This window comes from Callithrix jacchus, chromosome 6 (genome assembly GCF_049354715.1).
Source record: "Callithrix jacchus isolate 240 chromosome 6, calJac240_pri, whole genome shotgun sequence".
In the NCBI taxonomy this organism is placed as follows: domain Eukaryota; kingdom Metazoa; phylum Chordata; class Mammalia; order Primates; family Cebidae; genus Callithrix; species Callithrix jacchus.
The window spans coordinates 6512879-6536813 of record NC_133507.1 but is presented as its reverse complement, the minus strand read 5'-3'; the positions used below and the strand labels follow the sequence as shown (position 1 = coordinate 6536813).

General features: G+C 41.7%; 1 protein-coding gene and 1 long non-coding RNA gene across 4 annotated transcripts in view; one reads left to right on the top strand and one right to left on the bottom strand.

The window, feature by feature from the left end:
- Positions 1-23935, bottom strand: part of OTUD7A (OTU deubiquitinase 7A) — a 308219-nt gene that overhangs the window by 49563 nt on the left and 234721 nt on the right. For all 3 annotated transcript variants that reach the window (XM_017973141.4, XM_035303601.3, XM_035303602.3), the window contains one exon: positions 3290-3391. In XM_017973141.4, the coding sequence (XP_017828630.3) occupies positions 3290-3391 (102 nt within the window). The remainder of the gene's footprint in view (positions 1-3289; positions 3392-23935) is intronic.
- On the top strand, positions 1299-8442 carry LOC118154456 (uncharacterized). The gene is made up of 3 exons (XR_004744319.3): positions 1299-2196; positions 3853-4016; positions 7920-8442. It is a non-coding gene; the product is annotated as an uncharacterized LOC118154456 (long non-coding RNA).

Below are 23935 nucleotides of genomic sequence, written 5' to 3'. Positions count from 1 at the left end.
GGACATGAGGAAAAGACAAGCCAGAGGTGATGCAAACCACCACCACCCACTGGGATGACCTCCCGTCTGCACGAACAGAGGAGCCTCATTACTCAGTGGTTCTGTTAATTCCCCTCCAGCCTTCTTCCTGAGGCTTCCCATTAAGGCAAGCAGGTGAATGAAGCAGCACATCCTGTTCTTGGCAAAATAATAGTGGGTGAAAATCTAGTGCTTTTCCTCTCTGGCACCCTTGGCAACCCACTTTCAATGTTGCTGGTTTGCTTTGACGACCTAATGGTCATTATCCAAGTCTTGCATTTGGGTGGGGGACTGACTATGGGACAGGGACAGGCTGTCCAGTGTTCTCACAGGGGGCTCCAGGAGAGGGCGGCCATTAGCATCCTGGCTTCTCCAGGGTCTGCCATTTCCCACCTCTCCAGCCCTGAAACATCTCAGCTTCCCGAGAAGCAGAGCATCAGTGACGATGCTCTGGCCCAGGAGAGAGTGCCTGCTTCCCAGCAAGAGGGTCTCACCCTATGCCAGGTGCTGCGAGGATGTCATCTCCGAGAATGTGCTCTGAGGGGCTCAGATGTGGTCAAGAAACCCAACTCATGGGAGAATCGCTGAAGAGAAGGGCGGCCCTGGCTACAAAGGAAAGCACTGGGGAATCCATCCATCCATCCATCCATCCATCCACCCACCCACCCACCCACCCACCCACTCATTCTAGGTGCTGGGAATATGTGTGGCGGTGGCCATGAAGTTCCTGAAGTCTCATGGAGCACATGTTGTGGGGAAGTGGGGAGTGGGGCAGCCATTAGGCTGACACAGAGTGTATGATGTTGAGGGTAGCAGCCCCACAAGCAGAGGTGAGGCAGGCAGATTTGCTGTGGCATGAATAGAAACATAGGAGCAGACTTAAATGGGTGGAGGAAGGAGCTGAGTTGCTGTCCCAGGCACACAGGCACAAGGAAAGGCCAGGGACAGATCTGGAGGGGTCAGTACTTGAGAAAGGGCAAGATGGAAAGGTGGCTAGAGCAGGATGGAGGGGACAGGGAGAGTGAAAAGGGGGCTCTCAAGGGAGCCGGGAGCCTCTAAAGTGTTTTCAAAGAAAAGCAACATACACTGACATTTTCAAAGGTTCGATGGGCTGGGTGTCCTTGGATATGCAACAGCCCAGGCCTGCCATGGGCTTCTAGCCAGCAAGGTGCTGCCTTTTTCTACAGGATGGCAGGGGAGGGGGAATGGCCATTGTCACTCCTAACTCATCCTCAGGCCTCTTTCAGCGGCTTCCTGGGACTCTCCCACAGCTCCTCTCTTGCAGAGAGGGCCTCTTTGTCCTGTACATGTCTGCCTACAGGCCTGACTCCAAGATTACTGTCATTTCCCCACAATCCTAGCTTAGCGTCAGGCCAGGCCAGCAGGGGTTCCACAAGCACCGCTGGTGAATGTCACGTGGCAGCTTTGGGCAGCTCCAGTCCTGTGGAGTTTAGCCATTGGGCACAAGATGAAACCAAGTGCTGGGATAAGAGGACAGACTGCTGTGAGCTCTGGGCTCACTGCTGTGCCAGGGATTCTTGCCGGGGGGTGGGGGGTTGTCTCACAGCCCTGGCTGCTCAGGGCCCAGGCTCTCTTGCAGGTGGGAATGAACAGCCCGAGGGAGGCTCTCCCTTCCCAGGCAGGCCTGGGAGGCCCACTGTGCTCACAGGGGGAAAATGATGGCCTTGCCCCCTGTTGTGCTGATGGGGACAATGACTCTACACGCTGCAGCTGCTGAGTGACAAAGGCATTTCCATGCCCAAGATTTCGGAACAAGGCTGCTGTTTGATACAGATGAGAGATTCATTCTTTTATATTCTTTCTGCAGGTTTTACCAAGAACAAGGTAAAATACGCTCAATAACAGGAGAACAGTTAATATTAACCATTACGATGAAATATGACCTAACTACTTAAAGTCATGTGTTTGAAGGATAACAGCATGGAACACTCTCAAATTTTAAGGGAAAATGTGGGATTCGAGACAGTGAACGTAGCAAGATCATCATTTCATTTGAACAGACAGAAGACTGGAAGATGGTGACGATACCTCACTGATAAGAGTGGCTACTGCTGGGTGGGGGCATTACTGATTTTCACTTTCTCACCGTGGTGAATGTGGGGGACTTTTGCAATGCCAACAAGCAGGATGTGCTCTAATGACATGGAGACAAAGCAGGTGAATGGGTGCCTTGCCTTCTCTCACTGCAGGTCAAGCCCGTGGAATGCTCCCTTTGCTCTTGGTCTCCATCCTCCTCTGGGACCCTTCCCAGACCCCGATTACTTTCCTTGAAGCCCCTTAGAGTCTTATCTCACCTACCTCTTGTGGAATGGGCCTCACTGCAGGTCCAAAGAGAAAGGTCTGGGGGCTGGCCCTTGCTTTAGGTCATGGCACCCAGTTAAAGCCACGTTTTTTTGTGGGATGTGAGTTTGACTAACAAGGACTGCACCCTGTCTGAGGTTGTGTGTTTTGGAGAGGTGCTATCCTCCACCGGGATAGCCGGCCCTGATGGAGCAAACCGGCCCTGATGGTCCCTGGTGCAAACCCAGATTCACCTGTCAAAATGGATTCAGTCTTATGCCTAAAGGGATAACTGAGGGTCCAAAAAGTTGATGATGATCCTCAATTATCCAAATATTTCTGTGTTTGTGTGGCTTTGTGTGATCAGGAAGCTCAGGTCTCTGCTAGACAGGGCTGCTGATCTCTCTGCGGTGTATTCTGACTATGCTGACTCCCTGTGATTTATCTGAGCAGACCTACGTCTCTTTCCATTACTCCAAGCCAATTGTTGACTGCTGTCAACAGAGTGGACCCTCATTTACCCATCGTCATGCACTGTTCCCAAAAATTCCTGCTCCAGCTTTGCCCTGCTCACCCCTACCTCCAACCACCCTGTCCATTCCTGCCCTTATGCTTTGTCTCCGGGTCTCCCTGCCTGCAATGTCCTCTTCTAGTCTCTCAAGTTCTTCAAGTCTTAGTAAAGATCCCACCTCCTCCAGGAAGTCCTCTTTATCTGTACCAGGCAACAGTCTCTAAGTCTCATCCCTGCAGCTATGCTCAAGGCCTCCTTCTATCACACCAGGTTTTTTCTTATGTGTCCTGTCTCTCCTCCAAGTGCAGGCTACTTGAAAAGAAGGGCCAGGATTGTTGGCTCTATCTCCTGGGGACTTTCTCAGATGACAGTGCCTCTATTTAGTGTACGTCTTTCCTTCAATAATGCCTTGCGCAGACCTGGAGCCTGGCCGCCCTCTGTCTGTGCTGTGGAGCTTACCCAGTGAGGCGGCATGTAAAAGGCAGTTCCCATCCCCTGTCGTGGCCAGAGGAAGAAGCCGTTTACAGCTCGTGCACACAGTGGACCACCAGTTCAGGCGACCTGGAATAGAAGCTCACTTTAGAACAGGATCCCAGAAAAGGCGGGGGCCAGTGGGGGTGTTTGCTAACGAGGCACGAACATTAGGCAGATTTTCTACAGGTTTCAGTAGAAAGGGAGAACATTATGGCTACTTTTCTCCTCAAATGAAATACAGATTTCTTTTCCCTTTGAAGACAAGAAAAGGCCAAATCCTCCCACCAATTAACACGAGCATTAAGAAACTCAAGGCCAGAACCTTCTCTCCTTGAATCTGGAAACATTTTACATAAGACAAAAAATTTCTTTGTAATTTCCTTAAACACAGTTTTCCCTCCTGAGAGCTATTTTTTCCTTTCTCCATCTTGCTCTTTTGATCCACACGTAACTTTGAAAGTATAGTTCGTATTTCATTTGATTCATCAAAACCATCATCGTCACGTAGCTGCGGTCACGTTAAATTTCATGAACATTTACATTTACAGACTTCTTCAGGGAAGACAGAGCAGATGTACCTTTCCTATTCCTCTTACTAAGTACAGTGAAGAGCCCTGGAAATTATGTATTAAACAATACTAGAAGACTCTGAAAAGTGGAGAAGAAGTGGCAGACCAGCTAGGGATCTTGGGACTTGAGGAATGACATAATAGTGGGTTCCCTGGAGTTTCTTTTTGTCTTACGTATTCCAGACTAGATACTCGGGAACCTAGAAACACCAACGAGAGCAGACTGAGAGAGAGAGAGAGAGAGAGAGAGAGAGAGAGAGAGAGAGAGAGAGAGAGAGAGACAGAGAGAGAAAGGGAGGAAAGGAGGAAAGAAGATAGAAAAGAAAAAGCATGTTCTCTCTAGACAATATCAGGAAAGCGGCGGCTTAGACATTCCCCTTCTATTCCAGCCAAACACCACAGAAAAAATTATAGCCTGACTACCTCCCCTGCCAGGAAAGGTCTAGTGGGAAGCCGAGATTCCCACCCTCACCAAGCCGTAACAAGGTGCTCCTCACTGCCTGCTCCACTGCCTGCGGGTATCAGAGAAGGCTGAGTTCAAGGCTAAGGCTTCAACCCTACTGGGTGGTAATAAGCACCTTGCCCTCTATCTTCAGAGGACATAGAGAGCCTGGATTTTCACACTCATCTGACTGCAGTGAGAATCTCTGTCTCCTCTCAGCTAGGAAGTACTCCTGCCAAGTGGTACCAAGCCCATTCCCCAGGTACCAACAGGGGCGCAGGGAGAACCTGTACTTCAGTGACCCTCAGGCAGTTGTCAGGCAATGCCCCCATGAACCTACCAGAGGAGTGTCAGGAGGTCTGCTAAAACACAAGAGTTAAGTAAGACCAGGGTCCTATAATTTCATACCAAATACATCCCTTTTAAAATAAAAAAAAAATCACTTATACCAAGAACCAGGAAGATTTCAAACAGAACAAGAAAAGATATGAAAAACGAGATGACAGATGTTATAGTTACCTGACTGGGATTTAAAAATAGTCATCATCAGAATACTTCAACAAGCAATTACAAACATGCTTAAGACAAATGAAAACAACAGAAAATGACGCAAGGAAACAGAAAGTCTCACCAAAACAACAGAAGATATAAAACAGAGCCAGATAAAGAACAAAAATGTGGGCAAATGTAACGGGAACTAAAAAATACAATTCTAATTTTAAAAACTCAATGGACATGCTCAAAAGCAAGATAGAGACAAGAGAAAAAGAATCATTGTAATGTAAAGGTAGAACATAGAAATTACCCAATCTGAACAACAGAGATAACTTAGACTTAAAAAAGCACACATACAGAACACAACTCAGGAACATGAGGGATTGTGACAAAGTCTGGAGTCCCGTAGAAGAGGGGAAATAGGGCAGAACTAAAAAAGCATTCAGAGAAACCATCACTAAACATTCCCAGTGTTTGCAAATGACCAAACACACAGATTCAAGAAGCTGAGCAAACCCTAAACAGAAAAAAACTCATAGAAATTCATGCCGAAATACATCATAGTCAAACTTCTAAAAACTAAAGACAAAGAAAGAAACAACACCTTTCTTTATATGGGAAAACCAATTCTGAAGACAGTGGATTTCTCATTAGCTGCTTCCAGAAGGAAGCAGAGTAACATTTTTTTCCTTTTTTTGAAACAGAGTCTTGCTCTGTCACCCAGGCTGGAGTGCAATGGTGCAATCTCAGCTCACTGCAACCTCTGCCTCTCTGGTTCAAAGATTTTCCTGCCTCAGCCTCCCAAGTAGCTGGGACACAGGCATATACCACCAAACTTTGCTAATTTTTGGTATTTTTTTTAGTAGAGATGGGGCTTTAATCTGTTGGCCAGGCTAGTCTCGAACTCCTGACTTCAAGTTATCTGCCTACCTTGACCTCCCAAAGTGCTGGGATTACAGGCATGAGCCACCACATCCAGCCAGGATAACATTTTTTTGAGCACTGAAAGAAAATAACTGTCAGCCCAGAATTCTAAAGCCAGCAAAAATATTCTTCAGTAATAAGCAGGAGACAGATACATTCTCAGATGAAGGGAAACTAGGATATTTTGTTCCTAGCAAGCCTACCCTAAAGAAATGGCTAAAGGAAGTTCTCTAGGCAGAAAGGAAATTATAAAAGGAGGCATTTTTGCATATAAAGAAGGAAGAACATGGAAAGAACAAAAATATGAGCAAATATAAGACTTTCCTTCTCCTCTTGAGTTTTCGATATTATATCTGATGGTTAAAGCAAAAATTAATGAGATTACCTATCTGTTTATATGTTTCAATGTATGTTGAGTAAGTATTTAAAACAATTTTATTATAAATGGCAGAGAATAAAGAAGCAAAAATGCAGCTATGGTTTATATGCTTCACCAATAGTGGTAAAATGTCAGCACCAATAGACTTTGATAAGGTATGTGTATATAATGTAACAACTAGAACAGTTCCCAAAAAGGTTAGAAGCTCCTCCAGAAATTGCCCAACAGTATCCTGATACCAAAACCAAACAAAGAAAGTACAAAAAGAGAAAAGCGCAGAGCAACAGCTCTCATGAATATGATACAAAATTCATAAGGAAGTATAAACAAATAGAACCTAGCAACATACTCAGAGAACTATTTGCCATGACCAAGGGATGCAAGGATGGCTCAATATTTGAAAATCAATCCATATAATTCACCATATTAATAGGATACAGAAGAAAAATCACATAATCATATCATAAATGCAGAAAAAGCATTTGACAAAATTCAGTACTCACACATAATTAAAACTAGGAATAGAGGGTATCTTCATAACTTGATTTAAAAAATTGACACAAACATATAGCTGACATCATACCTAATGGTGAAAGACTAAATGCTTTACCTCTAAGACTGGGAAAAAGACAAGGATGCCCACCACTCTCTCCCCTGCTATTCAACATAGTACAAGAAATCCTAGCCAGTGAAATAAGTCAAGAGAAAGAAATAAAATCTGTATTTGCAAATCAGACAGGAAGATATAACACTGTTCTTATTAGCAGAGAACATGATTGTTCACACGGAAAATCTTAAGAAAGCAAAAAAAACCCCAAAAAACCATAATAAGCAATTTTTTAAGGTCACAAGATCAACATACACAAATCAACTATACAGTTATCCCCTAGTATCTGCAGGGGATTAGGTGCAGGTTCCCCCAGCATATACCAAAATCTGTGTGTACTGAAGTCCAGTCGTTGGCCCTGTGGAACTTGCATATGTGAGGAGTTGGACCTCCATATACGTGGATTTTTGATGCTTATTTGACTGAAAAAATCCACATATAAGTGGACCTGTGCAGTTTGAACCTGTGCTGTTCAAGGGTCATTCAATTGTATTTTACCTACTAGTACAGATGTCCAAAGGGCCAAGGAGCAACTGGAGTTTTCAAACTTTGCTGCTGGGATTGTAAAATGGCACAATTATTTTAGAAAAACGTTTGGTAATTTCTAATACGGTTCAACATACTCTGATATGGGTTGGCTCTGTGTCCTCATCCAAATCTCATCTCGAGTTGTAATGCCCATGTGTCAAGGGAAGGACCTGGTGGTAGGTGACTGGATTGTGGGGGCAGTTTCCCCTATGCTGTTCTCATGATAGTAAGTTCTCATGAGATCTGACGGTTTTAAAAGTGAGTTTTCTCTGTGCTCTCTCTCTCTCCTGCTGCCTTGTGAGGAAGGTGCCTTCTTCCGTTTCCCCTTCTGCCATGATTGTAAGTTTTCTGAGGCCTCCCTAGCCATGGGAACTGTGTCAATTAAACCCCTTTTGTTTGTGAATTACCCAGTCTCAGGTGGTATCTTTATACAAGTATGAAATGGACTAATACCTCTACCACGTGACCCAGCAATTCCACTCATGGATAGTTACCCAAGAGAAATGAAAACATAAGACTCATTCAAGAAAAGTCACAGCAGCCTTATTTCTCAATAAAACTAGTGCTAACACATCTGGGATTGTTTCTCTGAAATAAATAGCCATTGAGAATTACCTTGGGTTCTATTTTCTAGTGAACCTATGCCAAGACATCTTCATTCACTCTTTCAGGAGGATGTACTTCACAAAATGAGGGTGGAAACCAAAACCAGAAAAATACAGGAAACAGGAGGGAAACGGGTAAACAGCACAGAGGAGGGGCAAGGGCAATCTCCAGGCTGATGGCCACAGGAGACTCTATGCCACCTGATGACAGGTGCATCTGCACTCATCACTGCTTTTCAAAAGAACGTGTCTGTGGAAAGGATAAATAGCCTGGCTCATATGTGTTAGGGGCTGACACAAATGTTATCTTACATATCACTTCTTGGATAATATTAAACTTGTTTTAAAAATTGCTTCGACTTTATGAATTGTTTCTAATGTTATGTGAAATGACTAGTGACACACATATATATGTTTTTATTTGAAGCATGAAATATTACATGCACCTCCCTAGGGCCTTCAACACTGTGAATTTCAATCAAAGGAGAATGTTTATAACAGATATTTCCAAGAAGTTGTAAAAATATTTAATCGAAAATTCTTTTTAAAAAAAGAGAGTAATATTAACAGGACTTGAACAATTGAAGAAGCGAACATGTTTTACATTTTTACATGCCATCTGTCAATGGCTAAGGAAAATGTGGTGTATATAGACAGGAGAATTACTGTTATTTGTTAAGTAGAATTACTCTATTCTGCTGTCAAACATTGAAGGTATTCCTTCTTGTATGTTTGTACCTTTAACCCACTTCTCTCCATCCTCCCCACCACTCACTATTCAGCTATTAACAAGAATGACGTCATGCATTCACAGCAACATGGATGAAACTGGAGGTCATTATCCTAAGGGAAATAAAGCAGGCACAGAAAGACAAATACTGCATGTTCAGAATGATATGTCGGAGCTAGAGATTTGATCACATAGAGGTAGAGTGTGCAAAGACAGATGCCAGAGACTAGGAAGGGTGAGTGGTGGGGAGGATGGAGAGAAGTGGGTTAAAGGTACAAACATACAAGAAGGAATACCTTCAGTGTTTGGCAGCAGAATAGAGTAATTCTACTTAACAAAAATGTGTTGTATTTGGGTGATGGACACCCTGACTTCATCACTATACATTATATGCATGTAACAAAATTTCAAATGTACCCCATACATTTGTACAAATAAAAAAATCTAATCTTAATAAACGTTGCTGCTATCAGAATAGAAACAGTGAAATATGAAGGATAAAGACTGTAAGTAATGCTTGAAAATGAAGGCCCCAGGAGTATATTTATTTTAGAGTCAGAGAGTTATTGCTTAATGTGTTGCCATATTAACAAAGTTTAATATAATAAAACTTGTCGGTTCTTTGATTAAACTGAATCCCTATCCACACTCCAGTGCTTTTTGGTTAGGATTCAGTGATTCCAGTTTAGTAAGTGGCATTACTGATAAAAAAATAACTGTGCCCTTAATTCTAAATGAAAATATGTTCTAAAATGAACACTACAAAGTTAAGTAGACAAACATCTACTTATTATATGAAGATATTAATGCTTATGCTAACAAATTGGCATGTTCTCAGCACCTACAATCGCCTTGTTAAAGCTAAATGAGACATGCGAGTAGGGGCTTTAACGGACAGTACCACTGGACGGCCTGCTGGGTCACCACTGGGAAAAACAGGCAGTTACTTAGTCACTTCTCTTTCTCTAGGCTGTGAAAGAGCAACCTGCCTTACTCGACTTTTAAAAAGTGTTTAGAACAACCAGACTGGGATATAGTAAAACTGGGTTGCCACGAAGTAAAATGAAATGACAAGATCTTTGCTTACAAAGGCATAAAACTCAACAGAGTGGCTGTAACGCCTGGAAACCTGACACATTTGACACTGAAGTAGGCAGCCTTGTTCATCCTCTGCATTGATCTCAGCTGCCAGTGCTGTGGGCAACAGTCAGGGAGTAGAGGGAACATGAGTAGACAATCAGGGAGAGGAGAGAAAGGGAATATGCTAATGAGGCAGGTGGTCTCTGCATTTCTGTGGCGGCCCCCGTTGTTTTGCCCACCCCATAGCTTCTCCCTCCCCTCCTTGCCGACAGAGCCCTGCCTGTGTCTGGGGCTTCTCAGGCAAACCTCCTTGCCTGCTCCATGGGGCAACACGCCCGTGCTGATAGGTCCAAGACGATCTGTGCAATTCAGTTCCCCTTGCCAGGGACTGTTGTTGGCATGGCTTCATGCTGTCGCCTGGCCCATGAGATGTAAGAGGGGACCTGCTGGGGCTTGCTTCTCCTTCACAAGGGCCATAGTCAGGGGCTCTCTCTTGCTGCCTTGAATGATGTAGTGTGAGGATGTGTGGCCTGATGCATCCCCAGACAGAGCTAGCACTGACCTGCTGGGGAGAGAACAGGGTGCTCGGTGGGTCTGGGTCCTCCATAACACTGTGTAGCTGCCAGCCCTGCCATGAACATCCCTGTTTTCAGACTCTGAGTCACGTGGGATAATGATGACCTCATGGTTTAAGCTCCTGCTGGCTGGGTTAGTGTGTCCTCCCGCTCACTGCAGGACCTTCAATAAATCAACCAGCTCTGTGCCAGGGTATCTTATTCCCATTTTAGAGAGAAGGAAACTGAGGCTCACAGGGAGTAAGTAAACTTGCCCACAATTCGCTGAACCTTAACAGAAGCTCTCGTGCCTCCAGGACAAAATCAGATCACAAAAAGGCCAGTCTAATTTTGTTTGTTATGGTTGAGTTTGTGGCAAGCCAATTTTAACTCCTCTGACCTATATGATTTCAAAAGCCATATTATTTAATAAGGAGCAGAAGCGGAACTCAAATTTTGTGAAGTGCTAAGAGCAACACATCCATCACCCAAAACCAAATCGATGTCCCTCCTCTGCCATATGTGCTCCAGCAGGTTCCTTCCAACGTAAAAGAAAAGAAAAATGAGTAAAGATCCAGCTGAAGTTCCCTTTATGTGCCTCCCCCATTTCATTCTTATTCCTTCCTCCCTCGCTGTAATGCCAAGAAGAATTTGGGAATTTTTTCATTTTATCAAATGAAGACAGTATTTAAAAATATATTATATATTCAAATATTCAGATAAATGATACTACTAAATGTTGAAGAATCTGTACTATACACAATGTTTATTTCTCTGCCACTGAATCGTCAATACAGATTGCTTGAGAAGCACTGTCCAGAGGTTCTCAGCCAGACCCTGATTCTGGGAGGCTCTGGCTTCACCTTTCCCCTGTAGCAGAGACTGAGGATTCTTCTCTAAAACTCCTGACTTGCTCTTCCCCAGATGGGGAGTGGCTATCCAATGGGTCCATGTAATGAGTAAGTACCTCAAAACCATGTTATCCCATTCCTCCCATACTCCTTCCTCTCCACACCTCCATTCCTTTCCCCTGGGCTGTCTCTCTCTCCAACCTAGCTCACAGCCAGTGTCTGGGCATAGCAAGTCCTTCCCCTTCCCATTCCTATGGAGGGAGCAGATCAGCAAGGCTTCTGCTACTCCCAGCCTTTCTTCCAGATACAAGGAGAGTAAGCCAGGGTCACATGGCCCTGAGGTCTACACTTGGGAGAAGGGAGAGGAATTAACCTCATTGGGCCATTCAACAATGAGATATAGGCATTGTACATGAACTGGCTGGGACTCGTGAAATATCAATTTTCATAACAAACAAAAGATGAGAGAATTTTTTTTATTGCATTTTAGGTTTTGGGGTACATGTTTTTTAAAAAGGTGAATAAAGGGCCATAACAACCAAATGTAATGCACAAACTTTGGGTTTTGGAATAAAAGTAAATTACAAAATGATTTTGGGGGCCAATTGGGGAAATCTGAATATGGACTCTATTAGTTGGTATTACTAAGTTAGTGCTAATTTTCTAACGTTGTTTTAGTCATACGGGAGAATGTCTTTATTTTCAGAAGAAGTGAAGTATCCATAATACGCATTCCAATGGTTGAGAAAAAGTGTATGTACTTCCATACATATAAAGAGAGAGAAAGCAAATGTGACAAAATTGGTGACTTTTTGCTGCAAGATATATAAATACCTGTCTTTCAGCTTTCCCACAGATTTGAAGATGTTCAAGACGAGAGAAATACCATGTGGGTTTGCTCCCCAGTCTTCAACGAAGATGTTCTGTTCTGGTGCCAAAGACAATTTCCATGTAAATTAACCCATTGGTCTTGATTAAGTTTTTAAAATGGGTTGAATTCAGTTAAAAATACTTTGGGAAAATCTAACTAATGTAGTTACTAGTTTGACTAAATTTTTTGCTTTTTCAATAGATTGAGTTGGAATTTTCACAGTTTGGTTGCAATTTTCACATGTTTTGAAGGCACAGAGCGCTGAAGGTAGCAGGTGACTTCTTCTATCAATCCCCGCTACACCACAGCAAGCAGCATTGAAAAATCGCCACACTTTCCATGGCAGACATGCTAACCAATCATCATCCTTCCCACAAAGGAGGTGGAAAACCGTATTTCCCTTTTCAATTCAGAGGTCGGTGCAATAGTGACCCATTGTTTCAAGTTGAAAATAAGGATGAAATAAAGAGGGCTTTGAAACAACTATCCTTGCAGAATCCAAACTAGAGGGAATAAGACAGCCATTAGAGAGGCAGTCAGCAGACTGGGTAGGAACAGAATCTGGAGTTAGACTTCCTGGGTTCAAATCTCAGTTCTACTACTTCTTAGCAGTGTGGTGTTGGGCAAGTTACTTAATCACTCTATGTTTCAGTCCTCAAGTCTTTTTTTTTTTTTTAATTTTTTATTGTGTTTTAGGTTTTGGGGTACATGTGCAGAACATGTGAGATAGTTGCATAGGTACACACATGGCAGTGTGTTTTGCTGCCTTCCACCCCTTCACCCACATTTGGCATTTCTCCCCATGCTATCCCTCCCCAGCTTCCCCCACTGCTGTCCCTCCCCTATTTCCCCCAATAGACCCCAGTGTGTAGTACTCCCTTCCCTGTGTCCATGTGTTCTCATTGTCCTCAAGTCTTAATATGAAGATAATAATAGTCCTGATCTAACAGTTTTTATGAAAATTACATTATTTAATATTAGGAAAGTACTTAAGATAGGGCATGGCATATGGAAAGCACCATATATATGTTACGCATATACAGGTCCAAAATCCTGAGTTAAATAAAGGAGTATATTTATGCATATACTAATGAATGAATGAGTGAACCAAAACACTTTGGCTTAAAAAGTACCTCGATCCACCAAGGTCCTTTTAATAGTAAGCACAATTGCTTTGACATTCATGCAAGAAAGACCATAAACTGCAAAGAAAGGGAAGCTTTGTACACAGAGTTCCTGGTGCTGCTTAGAGGGAGGTCAGCTGGTACACAACGAGGCAAGTACAGAAAATGAGAGGAAACGCTTAGGAGCTTTTGTAGCAATGGGCTTTGCTGCAATATTTTTGTTAAATTTTATAGAAGCATAGGGAGACAGTGAATTGGAAATCTAAAGGAAAGAGTCATCTTTCTATACAGATTGCTTGAGAAGCACTTTCCAGAGGGTCTCAGAAAAGCAAATTACATTCTTGAATTGGGTAGACATCTAAATACAGCAGGTTACATTTTTTTTTGGCCTACATTCATTGGTTAGATTGTAGTATTAGGATAAAGAAGACTTAAAGAAAAAAGTTGAATAGATCTTGGGAAAGGAACCATGTGAGGAATATAAAGAAAGATCGGGCCTTTAGGTGTTAAGCCTGATGAACCAAAGAAGCAACTCTTTAAGATCAATGAAAATACTTCTTATATCACTACAAACCATCATTGATCTTTACTTTCATTACTCTATACTTAATTATCCTTGATTTCTCTGTAATGCTTAGCGAAAATAATTTAAAGCCAGAACCTGTGTGCATGTGTGCAGAACTACAGATAAAGTGTGGGGGGGGGGGGGGCTGAAGGCCTTGTCCCTGGTCATTTGAAAAGAGAAATCTGCTCTCTAAAATGAGCAGGAGGGCAAAGATTTAAAGAGGGAAAGAGGTCAGAAAATGAAAATACTTATCTTCAAGAATTCTTTAAAATGCATATCCAAGCATGGAAGAAAGTGTAGTAAATCTCCAACAACCAAAAATAAATATGGAATGGAAATTAGTACGCACCAAACCAGCAACTGCCTGTAAGTGAAGACATTTAACTGTTTAATTACTTCACAAGAATGGGAAAAGGGCTGGAGGCCCCGAAATGTGGGAAATTGGGTCTGGGGATAGCCTTTTCCTTCCACATAAAGTTAAGACCCTCAAAAACTACATCCTGAATGCAAAGATGAGACATAACTTTGCTCTGGCAGAGGAAGCTGAGAAGAAAATTTGTTTCTTTTAGCCTGGGCTTAGCAGAGGAAAAAAACTTCTCCTGGACATGTTGAGTCTCATGAAGATTTGAGCTAAAACTGATTTGTGGCTTGGAACCACTAAGCCAAGAAATTAACATAAAATTGGTTCTAACTATAAAAGATAATTTCTCTTGGGAAGATGATACAAAGAAATAAACAAAACAACAAACAAAAACAATCTCTCTAAGAGAAGGACATTCTCAACACGGGCCATGAAAGATTCCCACCAATCACATCCTACTCACAATCCAAAATTACAAACACAGCAAGAAACAAGCCATCTTAAGAGTCATACACACAAAATCAGCAGTTTACAGACACCTATAAGCCTGAGGTTAAAAATGGTTAGCTACAGACCGTAAACAAGTATGTTTCAAAGGTTTAAAATACACAAAAGCATGAAACAAAATATGACCAAAGAATAAAAGGCAGACTATAGAACTTAAAATGAAAGCTATAAAAACTACAGTAAGAAATAAGAATCGGTTTACTACCAGGTTAGACATCGTTCAGAAAAAAGTTAATACACTTGAAGATAAGTAAGAAGCAACGAAGAGAGAAAGAGAAAATACGAAAGAGAGTTTATGAGACATAAGAATAGACTGAAAAGATCTAACATTGACTAACCAAAATTCAGAAAGGAATGAATCAGGCAATACTGAATACTGACTGAGGATTTCCAAAAGAAATATGTAAAAATAACCCCACAGATTCAAAAAGCCTAAGACATTCTAAGGAAGAAAAATAAAATTGATATATTTCTTAACATATCCTCGTGAAACTGCACAATATGAAAGACAGAGAAAAGATCTTAAACCAGCTAGAGAAAGGGAAAAACAGATTATCTTCAAAGGAGTGACAGACTGACAGCCTACCTCTTAAAAGAAACAATGGATAGCAGAGCCAATAGAAAAAATCCTCAAGGTGTGGAATGAAAATAACTGTGAATCTATAATACTATACCCACGAGAAGTGTTTTCAAAACATGAGACCAAAACAAAGACATTTTAAGACTAATAGAAACTGGGAGAGTAAAATTATTAGTCACCTGAAGAAATTCCAAAGAAGGAACTTCAAACACAGGGAAGATCTGACAAGCAAGAACAAGTCAGAAGAAACAGAAAAGGTAAACATATGGGTAAATCTAAATAAACGATGACTGCATAAAACAATAATATCTGAAGAGATTACAACTACGGAACCAGAATAAATGACAACAACTTATACAACAGGAGAGAATAGGGAGGAATAAAATTAAACTACTCCAAGGTCCCTGTGTTGCCTGGGTGTGATGTCGGTTAAGATGTAAATTAATTTGAGAAGTGATTCATATGCATATTTTAGGGTAACCTCTTAATAATGGAAAGAGAGGTTATAACTTGAAATCTCGTAGAATTTTTAAAAAGCCATTATTAAACAATATTTAATTGAATTACAAGAAGGTTTGCAAGGAGACAATAAATCCCACAAAGAACAGGGAAAATGGCGGTTGCATTAAAAATAAAGGCGCCTGTTAAAAGACAAAGGCTGTCAAATGGATTTTACGAATAAGTTAACAACATGCGGTTTGCAAGAGACAAATCTAAAACACAGGAACATAAAAGTGCTATAGGAAAGGTATGAAAGGTGGCAAATGGTACATCAGAAATGTTTTAACCTGCAGAAAGCTAACATAGCTAAATCAATAGCTAAATCAAAAGGCAAAAAGCATTACTAGAATTAAATAAGCATCCTCTATACTGTTCAACGGCTGAATTCATGAGGAAGAAATCAGTTTAATTGCTGCATTTAACACAGCATTATATTTACACAGGATTAAAAATCCAAAGAAGTAAAAGGAGATGCAGTACACCACCATGATGAGAGATTTTAACACATCTCTATCAGTAATTGAGAGAAAGAGAAAAAATTAAACCAATAAATGTATGGAAGATTTGAAAAACATAATAAATGACCAATGGACAAGTACAATACAATGTAGTCAAAACAGAAGACTAAACATTATTTTCAAGAACACATGGAATGATTTACAAAAACTGATCATATTCTGAATCACGAAGCAAAGTTCTCAACAGATTTAAAATCATACAGACAACACTCTTTGGCCACAATGCAATTAAGAAATCAATAATAAAAATAACTAAAAATATTTCATAGTTTTTACATACTTGTAAACAAAGAAACACAATAATCCATGGGCCAAATAATAAACCAAAATGAAGCTCAGAAAATTTATGACATACCATGATTATGTAATAATTCTAAATGTCTATGCACCCACTAACATAGGTTGGAAATATATAAAGCAAAAGATAACTAAGGAAGAAATAAGCCACAATCATAGAAGGAGACCTTAACATACCCTTTTCAATAGCTTGTAGAATAAGTGGACAAAAACTCAGTGAATGATAGAAAAGATCTGAGCAAGGAAATTAATAAACTTGATATAATTAACATATATATAAAGTACTATACCTAAGAAGGATAGAATTCAAATTTTTTTCAAGTGCACATAGAATATTTATCAAGCTTAATTATATGCTGGGTCATAAAGCAAATTAAAGATATCTGAATCATTTATTGTATGTTCTTTGACCACAGAAGAATTAAGCCAGAAAAAAACCCCCTAGAACCCATGGTGATTAAGAAACATATTTCTAAGTAACTTATGAGTCAAAGGAAAAATTATAATAAGTATTTAAATGTTTTAAATTGAATACAGAAGAATAACATCAAAATTGTTGATGGAACAGAACAGACCTAGAATCAGACCCACACCTACACAGTCACCTGCTTTATCTCTAGGTTACAGTGAAGTATAATAAAGAAAGGATGATTTCAACAAATGACAGCATGCCAGGGTGATAAATATATGTGAAAATGGGTTTTCATTACATAGCACATCATTTATGAAAACCATTCTTAGGTGGATTGTAGATTCAAATATGAATGGCAGGAGAATATCTGCAGGAAATTGCGGTAGGCAAAGATTTCTTAAACTGAAATAGAGGCTCTCACATAAAGGGAAAAAAAGTAAATTGAACTATTTTAGTGATGCTCTTCTGTTCATTAAGGTACATCAGTCAGAGAGTGAAAAGGCAACCAGTAGGGTGGGTAAAAATATTGGCAACACACAGCTGACAGAGGTCCCATATCTGGAATGTATAAGTAATTCCCACAAGTCAGTCAAAAGACAATCTCAAAAATGGGCAAAAAACCTGAAAAGGCACCTAACCAGAGGATATGCAAAAGGCAAATAACATGAAAAGGTGCCTAATTGTACTAGTAATCAGAAAATGAAAATTAAAACCACTGTGTGGATACACTTCCAACACAGTAACTAAAAGAAAAAGACAAAAAAACATGGAGCAACCAGAACTCTCAACACTGGAAGGGCAAATTGGTAAATCCACTCCGGGAAACTGGATAACTATTGTAATGCTGAACATATGTAAATCCTACGATCTAGCAATATCACTCCTAGGTGCAGCTGACCTTCTGTATCTGTGGGTTCCAAATCTGTGAATTCAACCAAGTGCTGATAGAAATTATCCATAAAAAAATTCCATAAAGTTCCAAAGAGCAAAACTTGAATTTGCGGTGTGTCAAATAATGTGTCAAATCCATATGGATGAAATGATGTAGGCATTGTGTTAGGTATTACAGGTGATCTAGAGGTGATTTAAAATATATGGGAAAATGTGAGTAGGTTATATGCAAATAGCACAGCATTTTCTATAAGGAACTTGAACATCTGAGAATTTCAGTATCTGGAGGGTCCTGGAAGAAATTCCCTATGGATACTGAGAGAGTGTATATATCTTTAGAAATGTGTTCATGGCTTACCAGAAACCTATACAAGAATGCTCATAGCACCACTACTTATTATAATAATAACCAAGTTGCAACAGTTCATTATGGACTCAATGTGTCCCCTCCAAATTCACGTGTTGAAATCTTAATCACCAGTGTGGCTATATTTGAAGACAGGGATTTCAAAGAAGTAACTTAGATTTATTAAACCAGGTCATAAGGGTGGGGTCCTGATCTCCCAGAATTAGTGTTCGTATAAAAGACACTAGATAGCTTCAACGCTCACGCTGTCCCCCACCCCCAGGAAGGCACTGAAGAAAGACCATGTGAGAACACATTGAGAAGGCAGCCGTTTACAGGACAGAGAGTTCTTACCAGGAACCGAATTGGCCAGCACTTTGATCTGGGACTTCCAGCCTCTATAACTGTGAGAAAATAAGTTTCTGTCATTTAAATCCCTTTGTCCATGGTATTTTGTTATGTTAGCCTTACTTGACTAAGACACCAAAAATCCATCGATAACATAATGGAGAAATTATTTGTAATACATGTATACATTGCAATGTGATATACCAGTGAGAATAAATAAGCTACATGGTAACTACACAGCTCTATGAATGAACTGCACAAGCCTCATATTAAGTGCAAGAATCTGGAACTTAACCCATTCACAATTCCATTCACAAAAAGCTCAAAAAGAGGCAAAATAAATTGATGCTGTAAGAAGTCAGTTTCCTTGATCTGAGTTTCTTGTCTGTGTCCTTGTTAAGGATGCAATCTATTCTCCACTTGATTTGTACACTTTCCCACATGTATGTTTCAACAAGGAGATAAAACAATGAGAGGATGATGTGTCTAGCTCAAGGGAAAAGCAAGCTGGAAGCTGCTTGCACCTGAGACGACATTTTAAAGGCAAAACAAAGGATTCAGGTGGTGAATTTGCTGGATGGAATGTCTTCAAAAACCCCCATTTGAAAATATTTCCACCAAGAGCATTGGCAACAAAAGCCAAAATAGACAAATGGGACCTAATGAAACTCCACAGCTTCTGCACGGCAAAAGAAACAGTCACTAGAGTGGATCGGCAACCAACAGAATGGGAAAAAATTTTCGCAGTCTACCCATCTGACAAAGGGCTGATATCCAGAATTTACAAACAACTCAAGCAGATTTACAGAAAAAAAACAAACAAGCCCATTCAAAAGTGGGCAAAGGATATGAACAGATACTTTACGAAAGAAGACATATATGAGGCCAACAATCATATGAAAAAATGCTCATCGTCACTGGTCATCAGAGAGATGCAAATCAAAACCACATTGAGATACCATCTCACGCCAGTTAGAATGGCGATCATTAAAAAATCTGGAGACAACAGATGCTGGAGAGGATGTGGAGAAAAAGGAACACTTTTACACTGTTGGTGGGAGTGTAAATTAGTTCAACCATTGTGGAAGACAGTGTGGCGATTCCTCAAGGCCTTAGAAATAGAAATTCCATTTGACCCAGCAATCCCATTACTGGGTATATATCCAAAAGACTATAAATCGTTCTACTATAAGGACACATGTACACGAATGTTCATTGCAGCACTGTTTACAATAGCAAAGACCTGGAATCAACCCAAATGCCCATTGATAATAGACTGGATTGGAAAAATGTGGCACATATACACCATGGAATATTATGCAGCAATCAGAAATGATGAGTTCGTGTCGTTTGTAGGGACATGGATGAATCTGGAAAACATCATCCTCAGCAAACTGACACAAGAACAGAAAATGAAACACCGCATATTCTCACTCATAGGTGGGTGATGAAAAATGAGAACACATGGACACAGAAAGGGGAGTACTAAACACTGGGGTCTATTGGGGGGAAAAGGGGAGGGCCAGTGGGAGGGGGAGGTGGGGAGGGATAGCCTGGGGAGAAATGCCAAATGTGGGTGAAGGGGAGAAGAAAAGCAAAGCACACTGCCATGTGTGTACCTACGCAACTGTCTTGCATGCTCTGCTCATGTACCCCAAAACCTATAATCCAATAAAAAATTGAAAAAAAAAAAAAAAAAAGAAAATATTTCCACCTCATCTTATTTTTCCCATATGATGCAAAAGAGTCTATCTGAAATATTTAGATGCTGACCGAGTTTAAACAAGGCTACGTCATAAAACTGTGAATTTATGTCACTAATACATGCCTTAACATCACTTTTTAAAACTTTACTCAGAATCGTCGAATAGGCTGGCTTCTCATGGATCTGATACACTGTCAATTTTATTTTGTCACTTTTTAAGACATCTAAGGTTTAATTTTCTAACCCTTCCTTAACCGCCGCCTGAACACTTGCTTTTCACTTCCAATACCTAGATTAATAAACAGAATCCCTTTGATACTATTTCTTCCCCACAAAAATAGAAGTGAGAACACAATGACGATGCAGTAGTGACTTACTGGATATTTTCCATCTTATAAGCTCTGTTACAACAGATTCATCACATGACTTACTTTCAAACTTCAGTCTTGGTGGGTAAGAGCATATCAGCAACATGTATATCCCTGCATTTTACGGGACTGTTAAGGAATAATAAAAATGGAGGCCACAGTTCAGACACACCCCAAGGCCAACCACCTATAACCATGTAGCCAAAACGTAAGTCATCCTGATTTCCCCGAAATGTTAGCTCTAATCACAGACAAAACATACAATGTAGGCTAGTCTGCATGATTCAGTGAACCAGCTGTAGACAAATCAGCTTAAACAACTCTATTTGGCCTAAAAAGAAGGTTAATGTGTAACAGTCACAAAAATGGTCAAAGTGCTTCCTCCTTGAGTCTTTCTCAGCTCTGCTGGAACTGCCATGAGGTGAGCTTCGGGGCTGTCGTGATCTGCGGCTCCCCCCGGACCATCCCCATCTGCCTCCATCAGATGTTCCTGCACAGTGCCCTCTGCAACGTGTCCCTCTAGAATTGTGTGACTTGGCTGCTTGCTTTGTATTTGGCTTCTCAAAGAGTGTTCCTTTGGACATTTTCTCTGGCATTGGTGAGAAAATTCTTATTCTTTCAAGAAAACCAATAAATCATGCAATTCCTATTTGGAATGGGTCATGTGGCAGAAAATATACTGAGGGAAAGGTGACAGTTCCCAAGGCTCTGAGCTGAACTGAGGCCTTGTGGCATGGGCAGGGTGAGGACATTTCACAGCCAGGCAGCCCCGGGCAAACTTTCTGCTTCCCCAGGTCTCTTCTTCCTGATCTGTAAAATGAAGAGCATCTCGGCAATGGCATGCAGCTGATGTGAGACCTGGACATAACTGATGGTGTATAATACACCCAGCACATAAGGGATCCCCAGTATGTGAAGGCTGCTATTCTCAAAAGCACAGTTGTCACAGTGCCTACTTCCCTCGTCCCAGCCCAGATCACCAGATCTATGGTTCTGATTGTCAGAAGAGCCCAATAAAATGGTATGATGTCTTTGGGGGGCTCAGAAACATGTTATTTGAAATTTAAAATCATCAAGAGTTGAGTTATGGCCAGGCACAGTGGCTCACACCTGTAATCCCAGCACTTTGGGAGGCCGAGGTGGGTGGATCACTTGAGGCCAGAAGTTCAAGACCAGCCTGACCAACATCGCCATTTCTACCAAAAATATAAACATTAGCTGGGCGTGGTGGTGCATGCCTATAATCTCAGCTACTTGGGAGGCTAAGGCAGGAGAATCACTTGAACCCTGGAGCAGAGTCTGCAGTGAGCCAAGATTGTGCCAATGCACTCCAGCCCAGGAGACAGAGTGAGAGGCCCCGTTTCAAAAAAAGAGAGTAGAATTCAGCCCAAGTGCATGCCTCTAGGCACAGCGTGCTGTAACATACCAACCCAAGTGAAACCGTTAAAAATGGCACAACAGGAAATTGAGAAAATCCCCCTGACCACAACATATTCAGCATGATTTAATCTCTCATTCTGGATCTTTTTGCAAAGAAGAATTATCACATTGCAAGTAATGACACTGCATCTGTGGCAGGCAGACTTCGAAAGTGGTCCCCAGATTCTCACCTCCTGGATGCACTCCTGTATCATCCCTTCCCCTTGAGTTTAGGTGAAATCTGTGACTCTGACAGGATGTCACTCCTGGTGATTAGGTTATAACACAGGGCAAATTGAGGGGATTTTGCACAGGTAATTACTATTCACCGACTCTGAGTTGATAAAAAGGGAGATTATCCTGAGTTTGCCTGATCTAATCTGAGGATACCTTTAAAAGAGGATGTAGCAGTCGGAGAATGGGAAAGTCAGAGAGATTGAGAGAGAAAGGGTAGATGGTAGGATGAAGAGGGAAGAGGGAAGAAAGGCAGGAGGGGAGAGAGGAGAGAGATTTTTGGCTAGTCTTGAAGCAGTAAACAACTTCACTGCTATGCCATGTGAGCAGAGCTATGTGGCAAGGACCCAGTACAGGGTCGTGGGTGGCTTTGGACTGACCCAGTTCTTTCACCTTTCTTGCCTGTAGTTCTCAAGAATTATGTAGGCAACATGGTGAAACCCCATTTCTACTAAAATACAAAAATTAGCTGGGTGTGGTGGTGGGCTCCTGTAGTCCCAGCTACTTGGGAGGCTGAGGCAAGAGAATCACTTAAACACAGAAAGTAGGGGTTGCACTGAGCAGAGACTGCACCACTGCCACTCCAGCCTGCCTCCAGAAAAAAAAAAAGGATATTCTGGGGATGCAGTAGCCTGAGATTATGGGAAACTGGCTGGAACAGTCTGGACCCTCTGAGAACAGGATGTTTTTCAGTGTTTTAGCTCAATGATGATACTGTATGCCCCTCGTATTAAACCCATGACAGGCTGCTTTCTGGGGTCCCTCAGCTGCAGCACAAGTGGGGCACACACAGACAAGACAGCATGTACCCTGGGCAGCTGTCCTAAGCCTTGTGTGACTGTCTTGCTCTGAATCCTAGGCTGCCATTGTCCCTCGCTGCCTGTCTGTAAGACACCTGCTTTGTGCAACTTGTACATGTGCATGAGACCAAGTAACAGCACACAGTGAACCTGTATCACTCCTGAGTCTCTTGGGTACTCTCTAGGAGCCAACAGTTAGCAAGAAAACGGGACCTCAGTCATTCTACTGCAAGGAACTGAATTCTGCCAACAACCGGAGGAAACTTAGAAATGGATCCACCCCTAGATAAGCACACAGCCAGCCAGGGGACACCTTAATTTCAGCCCTGAGAGATTCTCAGCAGAGACTCAGACCCAGCTAAAACACAGCAGACTGCTGGCCCCAGAAGCTGTGGGATGATATACTTGTGTTGTTTTAAGCTGCCGAATGTGTGGTGATTTGCTAGGCAGCAACAGAAATGCATACAGCATCCTTTAGCCCAAGGATATTTAAGTAGGAAATCTGTCCATTCATTTCACATGCATATCCCGGAGCCTCTGGGAAGTGTCTGGAGGTTTACTCGTGTCCCTAAAGTGCACACTGCTAAGAGGAGCTATGCACAGAGAAACACCTGAATGCACAAGGGCAAGCGGACAGGTCCTGTAAGCTGTGCAGACAACAGTGTGGCCCTGACCAGTGAGACCACACACACCGGGAGAGGGCAGGTAGGCAGGGTGCGGCCTGCTAGAGCAGCTGGCTGGATGAAGGGCAAGGCTTAGCGGTTTGATGTAAGCTGGCTTCCAGAAGTTAGGACTCTTACCCAGTTGAGAGCACTCCTAGGGCTGTAAATCGGGTGTGACCGCCCTGGAGAGATGGCGCAGCCACGGTAAATGCCAGCACTTTCCAGCCTCTGGAGACCCCACCATGGCCCAGTCCTATTCTAACATCCAGCAGAATCCAGAATGGGGTGCCCAAGGTAAAGGCGTACTCCACATAAGGGGTGTGACTGGGGACATGCCGAAAGTTCGTGGTGACATGTT